Source organism: Budorcas taxicolor, chromosome 1 (genome assembly GCF_023091745.1).
Source record: "Budorcas taxicolor isolate Tak-1 chromosome 1, Takin1.1, whole genome shotgun sequence".
Taxonomy (NCBI): domain Eukaryota; kingdom Metazoa; phylum Chordata; class Mammalia; order Artiodactyla; family Bovidae; genus Budorcas; species Budorcas taxicolor.
In genome coordinates, this window is record NC_068910.1 from 28,003,312 (window position 1) to 28,011,359 (window position 8,048).

The following is an 8,048-nucleotide window of genomic DNA, read 5'->3' on the forward strand; positions in this document are numbered from 1 at the left end:
GCATTATTTCATAAAAAGAATTTAAAAAAAAAACAGAACACAGTGGACATAGAACAGCAAGAACTTACACACAGTGGGTAGGATGGTATAAATCAGTAGTACAACCACAAAGCTGGATAGCTGGTGGTTTGGTAAAATGCTTTGGAAAACAAGCAATATCTAGGTGAAAATCTATATAACCTTTCATGTAGAAAATTCTATTTTTAGGTGTACCTCAGAGGAGAAAACTCTTGCATAATTGTACAAGAACATTTATAGCAGTTTATAATAACAGAAATGTAGGGAAGAGTGGACATGTCCAGTAAAAGAAGAGAGGAAATTAGATGCAATCAAAAGAGATCAAAGCTTCTACTAATGTTCTCTACGTTATCTGGGTAGTGGACATACAAGTGTTTGGTTCTCCACATTATTTTTTAACCCTAATGTGTAAGCTTTTTAGCATGATACATTGCATTTAAAAAATAAAGGTAACTTTAGGGACTTCCCTGGTGGTCCAGTGGCTAATACTCCATGTTCTCAATGCAAAGGGCCTGGGTTCGATCCCTGGCCAGGGAACTAGATCCCACATGCTGCAACTGAAGAGTCTGCATGGCACAACTAAAACCTGGCATAGTCAAATAAAATAAATAAATACTTTTTAAAAAAGTAATTTTAGAAAATCCATAGGCACGTAACTTTAAAATCTCCAAAATATATCAGTATGCTACTGCTGCTGCTAAGTTGCTTCAGTCATGTCCGACTCTGTGCGACCCCATAGACCGAGCCCACCAGGCTCCCCCGTCCCCAGGATTCTCCAGGCAAGAACTCTGAAGTGGGTTGCCATTTCCTTCTCCAATATATCAGTATAACGCCAAGCAAAAAGGAATGATCAGACTAGCTAATTCTTTAGGGCTTGCTGAAGCAGTAATACACCTGTGCATGAGGAACAGTGCCTTTTATACTAAAAAATAAAGTCCTAACCTGATTTAGGTCTAGGTGAACTTAGAAATCACTGACCTCCTAAGAATGGTTCAAAAATATCTTAATAATAAACAGTGTTGTTTATAGGAATTCAAACTGCTATTTTAGCTGGAGCACGACATTTTGTTTGTGAAAAATATTAAACCTAGGTAACAGAATCTGGCACTTTTTGTACATTAAATAATTCAAATACATGACACTTAGAGAACATTTCTTCAAGATATCCTATATCTCAGAGGAGTCTATTAAAGATGCCAGATTAGAGTCAATTTCTATATCTAAAAATCATAGAAAAAAACAAAACTGTGACTTAATGTCAAAAAATTTACACCACTTTCCTTTTGCCTGCCAGGCTCCTCTGTCCATGGGGTTCTTCAGGCAAGAATACTGGAGTGGATTGCCATGCCCTTTTCTAGGGGATCTTCCTGACCCAGGGACTGAACCCACATCTCTCGGTCTCCTGCATTGGCAAAAGGGTTCTTTACCACTAGCACCACCTGGGAAGTTTTTTTATCTACTAGGTAAAAGCAATTTGTCATTCCTAAGCAACACCTTTGATCCTTGGACATTTCTCTTTTTCATTTAAGACAGCTATCAATAGGAAGTATCAGAAACAACATAAACAAGAAAACAAAATGAAGCAATTAATAACAGAAAAACATCAATGATCTGAAACCAAATTTTTTCATTTAACATCTCCCTATAAATAATATGAACATGCAAAAAATGTTTGGTGTAAGAAAAATCATGTAACATTTAGATTTGCTTGAGCTCCTCTATCTGCAAAGGAGTTGAAGGTATCTGTTTACATAAGATAGTCCTTTACAAACTAACAAAGAATATATAGCAAAAGACAATATTAAGGTGATAAGAACTCAACAGTAAAGGCCTATGATGGGAATTGTTTATGCTCAGTTATACTGAAATATCAACTTATGTTACCATAGCTGCCTTGGAGAAATTTCAAATAACGTCAATAATTCTTCATCTTTAAGATCCTTAACACCACACTTAAATGGCAAAAGGCCTGTCTTTTTTAATCAAGACAAATCATTAGGCATCACTGAACATTAAAAATAAACCAATGATTTAATCTCTGAAGAAGATATCAAAAAACCCTCTTCCATTTCTGAGTTACCTTGCAGACATCTTCCTTCTCAGAAGGTGCCTCTGGCTGACTTGAAGCTTCAGGCTGCTCAGCCTCCTCAGCCAGGACAGCACGTCCTTCATTTACTGATGCCAAGATATCAGGCTGTTCGCAGTTAACAGGAGTTGCACTTCGTCCACTTTCTTCCATTTCTGTTTCCTCATTGGGCATAATTAATGTTTCATTTGCTTCTGCAGGTTTTCCTTCAACAGATTCAATTGTTTTGGTCTTTGGAGTTGAAGAATTAAGTATAATAGGTACTAGAGCATATCCCTTCCCTGACAGTTCATCATCTGAATTGATTTCGCTGACACTACGGCTATCTAATGACTGTACACTAAATGAGTCTATTCTTTCAAAAGCATCAGATGAGCAGCAACTCTCAGTGAGTTTTTGGAAATCATCTAAACGATTATATTCAGGACAAGCAGATGCTGAGAGAAGCTGAAAGGATGTCTGCATCAAGTGCAGGCTTGATTTTGAATCTGTATTCTCTTGTCTAGAACTTGCTGAGCTCTCACTTATTACACTTTCATGATCTAAAACTTCAATATCACTAGTGGTAGAAGTACCTGACGAGAAGGTACTAACAGGAGGAGAAGGTGTATTGCTCTGTCGGTCTTCAGGTTTTTGTTCCTTAGGTTCCAAAGCCATGTCCTTGGTTTCTGCTGTGAGAGGCTGTGTAGACATATTAGATACATTTTCCCTAGTTGTTTTCACATTCATAACACTTTCAGATATTTTCAAATGCACTGCTGGCACCTTTGTATCAGATTCTTTATTAACCGTTTCTTCGTGCTTATCCTCAGTTTTAGGTGACAGAGTACTGACTGCCGAAGTTTCCTCGGATACACATGGAGGAGAGTCCTTTACTTTTGACTCAGTGGCTTCAGTTGTTTTTGACTGTCCAGTGTGCAAGGACTCCTGTAAGGTGCTTTTCACTTCTTCTTCTGGTCGCTGTGATTTAGCTGGTGGTTTTGATACCACTGGACTCTTCTGAATGGTCTGGACATCAGTTGGAGAGAGAAAGGCACCAAAGAAATTTTCAGATTCATCTACCACAGTTCTCCGAACTGGCTTTGTAATTGCTTTAGGAGAGACTACTGGCTGACTCTGAGGTTCAGTGTTGGATTTTAACCCCCAGGTTGAAGTATCCCATCCTCCACTGACAGGGGGACTTATTCCTTTGACAAAAAACAAATTAAAAAAGAAAATTTTACACACACACATATATATAAAACATGCAAATTGCAATAATTATTGTAAGTCAATATAAATACATCTTTTTAAAATTCTACAAAGTACAACCTATAATTTGTATCTGTTACACTCCTCACTTACAACATAATTAATTAGTTCATCAGTTAACTTTGGGCCATAAAGATGAAAACTGGTATGCATTTGCCCAGGAGGAACTAAGAACAAAGATGAAAGACTGGACCTGGCATATGCCAGAAACAAGTATGTTATTCCCTCCTACAACAAATTAATAAAGTAATGGTAGATGTTAATAATCCATGCCAAGTCCAAAGTACATACTATGCATCTCACAATAATAGGCAGTATATTCACTTACAGGTCATGTGGAGTCATGAAAGATAGAATCTACCTTCTATACAGATAATTTCATATTAATTTTATTCTTAGAATATCAATGATAAAGCATCATTATCAGCTAGACAGACAGTAACATTCAACACTGAACCCAAAATACTGGTGACAAACATGCTTTATCAAAGATCAAAGTAAAATAATGGGAACAGTAACTTCTAAAGGACGAACTCATTTCCATCCACTTAATGACAAACTCATTTTCTGAGTCCCACTCTCCAAACCCACTTCCTGAGAAACTTTTGTTCTCTTGCTGAATTCTAAATTATGTTAATAATTAGTAGAAGTTCATATGAATTTCAGAAATATGTTTAGAATTATTGCCTTTTTGATAAAGATAGCAGTTTACACTAGGATTTAAAAAAAAAAAAAAAAAAAACAACCCTGGGAGAAAATAACCATCTTCTGGGCAAAAAAGGTAATTGTGTCAGTCATACAAATAATATGTTACTGAAAAACCCAACGATAAACAAAAAATGGCATATTTGCTAAAATACTTTAAGCATTTCTTAAAAAAAAAAAAGTCACCCATTTCTAAATTCAAAAGCAGCTGAGCAGAATTTATCACATACTGTGAACAATTAGAAATTGTTGGGCAGAGCACAAGTACCTAAAAGCTCTTAAAAGCTGTCAAGCCTGAAACTAAAGTCTATCCTAATTTAATATGACTTTGGAGGTATGTAGGAAACTTTAGCTTGGGGGTATAGTATTATATCCATTTATTCAATATAGCAGAACATTGAAAAACAAAATTAAAGATACAAAGGAATGAGCAAAATAAAGTGCTATATTAAGTTATGTCAATGAATGACAGAACTCAAATTTGCCAATTGGAGAAAGTTTTACACAAATCGCGGGGTTATGTGATATCCACTTGTGATTGTGATTATAAATATGTGATAATCACTCGTCATCTTTTAGTGATAGCAGCATAAAACACAGGTGATCAGTGAACATTTATGGCATTTCACTAAAACCTGAACCTATTCTGGATAACCTATTTTTTTTTTAAATTGAAGTCACAGTACAGGATTCAAGTCCCGGGTGTCACAGAAAGAAGTATCCTTACAATTAATATTCTCTTTCAAAGTTTAGTCATTCAATATGTGGGGTAGCCTGATAAAAAGGAAGTTGAGCTACTCCCACCAAGGTCCTATGCAGTTCAGTTCAGTAGCTCAGTCGTGTCAGATTCTTTGCGACCCCATGGACTTCAGCACGCCAGGCCTCCCTGTCCATCACCAACTCCCGGAGTTTACTCAAACCCATGTCCATTGAGTCGGTGATACCATCCAACCATCTCATCCTCTGTCGTCCCCTTCTCCTCCTGCCTTCAATCTTTCCCAGCATCAGGGTCTTTTCCAATAAGTCAGTTCTTCGCATCAGGTGGCCAAAGCATTGCAGTTTCAGCTTCAACATCAGTCCTTCCAATGAATATTCAGGACTGAAGTTAACAGGATGATGACATAAACACTTGCGCCAAACCATCTTAAAATGAGGTACCTCAAATTTAGGTCCTGACTTCTCAACGATGTAAAATTAGAAACCAGAAAGAAGTAGTCAGGAATAACTTATTCTTTCTCTTACAGGTTCACACTCCGAAAGAGGGGCCATCCTCACGCCACACACCAAAAGGATAAACTGTTCCTCAGACTTAGCGCCAAAAACAACTGAAGATCCCTGAAAGATGAAGCCCAAGGTCTCTGAGAAAGAGACTGGGCTCTTAGGGACTAGACTGCGCAGCAAGCCGCAATCGCCCGGCGCGCCCCCACGGACCCTCCCCCTGGTGGAGCGGCCGAGAGGAAGTGACCGCGCGTCTCGGTACCACACTCAGGGCAGCACCCGAACCCGAGGAGCCGTCTCAGGAGAGACGGTCATAACAGAGAACAGGAAGCGCTTGCAAACTCGCAGTGCTCGCGAAATGTTTGCGACTGTTCTTCCCGTCCCAGAGGACCGATTTCGATACTGGGCTCCCCCGGCGTCCGGAGAACGCAGCGCACCGGGGCTCGGGGGAGGGGGAGAGGGGACTGTGCTCCGTGGTCTGTGGAGCGAGGGCGCGGGGCCACTCCCACGGAATCGGGTCCCCGTCAGCCCCCAACCCAAGGCCACAAGAAAGGAGGGACCCTGGGGCTGGGTTTTCCCTAGGGACCCCAGCAAAGCTCAACTGAGAGGCCAAAGCAGTGTTCGGGGCCGTGCTGGGGGCGAGGACGCTCAGGAGTCCGTCGCTCAGCGACAGGCAGGAGCCAGGCCTCCCGCCCCCCGCTTCACCTGTTGGCCTCTTGAGAGACGCCCGGGGGATAGAGGGACGCCGCCGCTCGCGCCCTTACCCGGCTCTCCGTACGGAATGGTCTCGGCCCAAGCGCTCGGCTCCTCTTCCTGGATGTCCAGGACCCTGTCGATGGACTTCTGGGCCTGAGACAGGGCCTGCTTGGCGAAGCTGGAGAGCTGGGAGGCGTTGAACCAGCTCATCTCCCCTTCTCAACCGCCGGGCAGCGGCAGCACCAAGCGGGAAGGCCAAGGGACAGGCCGACGGTCGGGGGCCCGGGGGAGGGTGCACGGAGAGCCTCGCCTGCTTCTCCACTCAGCGAGCCCTGTCAGTGGGAAACCATTACCCCGAAGATCTCCCCCGAGCCCGAGATGTTACCCGCGGCGCTTCCCACACAGCTGAGCCGACAGATCCAACTGCGCAGGCGCTAGCTGCTTCCACGTACACAGCCGGCAACTCCGGGAGCCCGGAGTTCCGCCGATAGACGGAAGAACTGAAGAACGTTGACGTCACTTCCGGGGACGCAGGCTCGCCTATAGTTACCGAAGAACGCGGAACGCTTCGTATTGAAACTGGTTCCAGGCGTACCACAAAATTTCTTCGCCTCGGGATAAACTCTGAGGCTAAACCAGCAGAGACCGATTCCTTAGGGAGGAATACGAAGGTTTTCAAGTGGGTTCCTTCCTGGAAAACAGCTCTCGTACTAAGAGCTAGCGCATTGCCATTAATAAAAATAGGGAAGTTGGCTCTTGCATTTCTCTTACAGCCTTCTCTCAAATATTTAAATCAGTTGTGTTCGGCCTCAAAGAAGAACTTTGGGTTTGAGTTTGTCTAAAAATACTGCGCATCATATAAAAGACCCACCTGATCCGAGAAACTAAAAAGCCATCTTCCACAAGGAGGAATTAGAACAAGACACAATCTCCTCCTCACAATACAGGTCGACTCTCAGCTACAGTTGAAACAAACTAGCATTAAGACTAGTACTCTATACAGTGCATATTATTTAAAACACACCTTTTTTGCATGTGCTCATCAAACAAATTGCTGGCCTTCCTAATCTAGTCAGCAGCTGTTTGGTTTGGCCACCATGTTAAAATTCTATCAACATTTAAAAGATTTCATACAAAAACCCAGACTTCCAGCTGATTTTGAAAAATATGTACACCAACATGCAACAGTCAGCTGGAGCAGTTGCCCCTTTTGACAAATATTTTTCACTCCAGGATGTCACAGTCCCCACTATTCTAATTACACTCTCCCACTCTCACCTGTTTTTGCCTAATGAGTATTTTACCCCACTGCAAGGAAACATGCCATAAATGAATTATTTTCATTTATTTTTTAGCCAGATTTAAACTCTGCCCGTGGAAAGTTATGATCTTCTGATAATTTAATCTAACTTCTGTAAAAATGTGCATAATGAAACCTTTACAATTCAGTAATGTATAACCTGAGGAAGTGTCAGGTTAGACTTGGAATCCCTTCCAAGACCTCTAACTGTGTAGTCTGAGGCGAATGACCTAAATTTCTAAATCTATTCAGCTCTCAGATGAAGATACTATCACGTTCTCACAAGGCTACTTGCACAAGAATTACTGTTGTACCTGTATACAGCACCTGTAAGTTGAATCTGTATATAGCACCTGTAAACTCAATGTGTAACTTTTTAAGGAGATTGTATGAATTTATACCATGTTTTTATAATGAAACAAATTACTTGTCAATATAGAACTAGAAAGAATAAAAATAAATGAAAATCTAACCTGGTGATACATAATCACAAAGCATTTAACAGAAAGCTGCCAGAAAAATCAAAAACAAAGAACATGTACTATATGTTCCCACACTAAGATACTAAAACTCACTTTCAGTACTTATGTTTAATTCTGTTTTAAGCCTTAGACTTTTGGAAGGGGGAAAAAGCATTTCAAGAGGCCTTAATATAAAAATTAAGTCATTCCATTTCATTAAGTTATTATGTCAGAGCAAATTAAATCAGTAGGTATTTATTGTTGCTAAAGTACTAATTCAAGTACTATAAAATTTTTGTATTAGTAACTCTGC

At 40.8% G+C, this 8,048-nt stretch overlaps 1 protein-coding gene across 1 annotated transcript in view; it reads right to left on the bottom strand.

Annotated features, from left to right (window-relative positions):
- TMF1 (TATA element modulatory factor 1) overlaps positions 1–6,184 on the bottom strand; it is a 32,319-nt gene extending 26,135 nt beyond the window's left edge. Inside the window, exons 1-2 of the mRNA XM_052646683.1 lie at positions 6,043–6,184; positions 2,099–3,291 (exon numbers count right to left, since the gene is read on the bottom strand). Of these exons, the coding sequence (XP_052502643.1) occupies positions 2,099–3,291; positions 6,043–6,184 (1,335 nt within the window). The remainder of the gene's footprint in view (positions 1–2,098; positions 3,292–6,042) is intronic.
- Between the last annotated feature and the right edge of the window lie 1,864 nt (positions 6,185–8,048).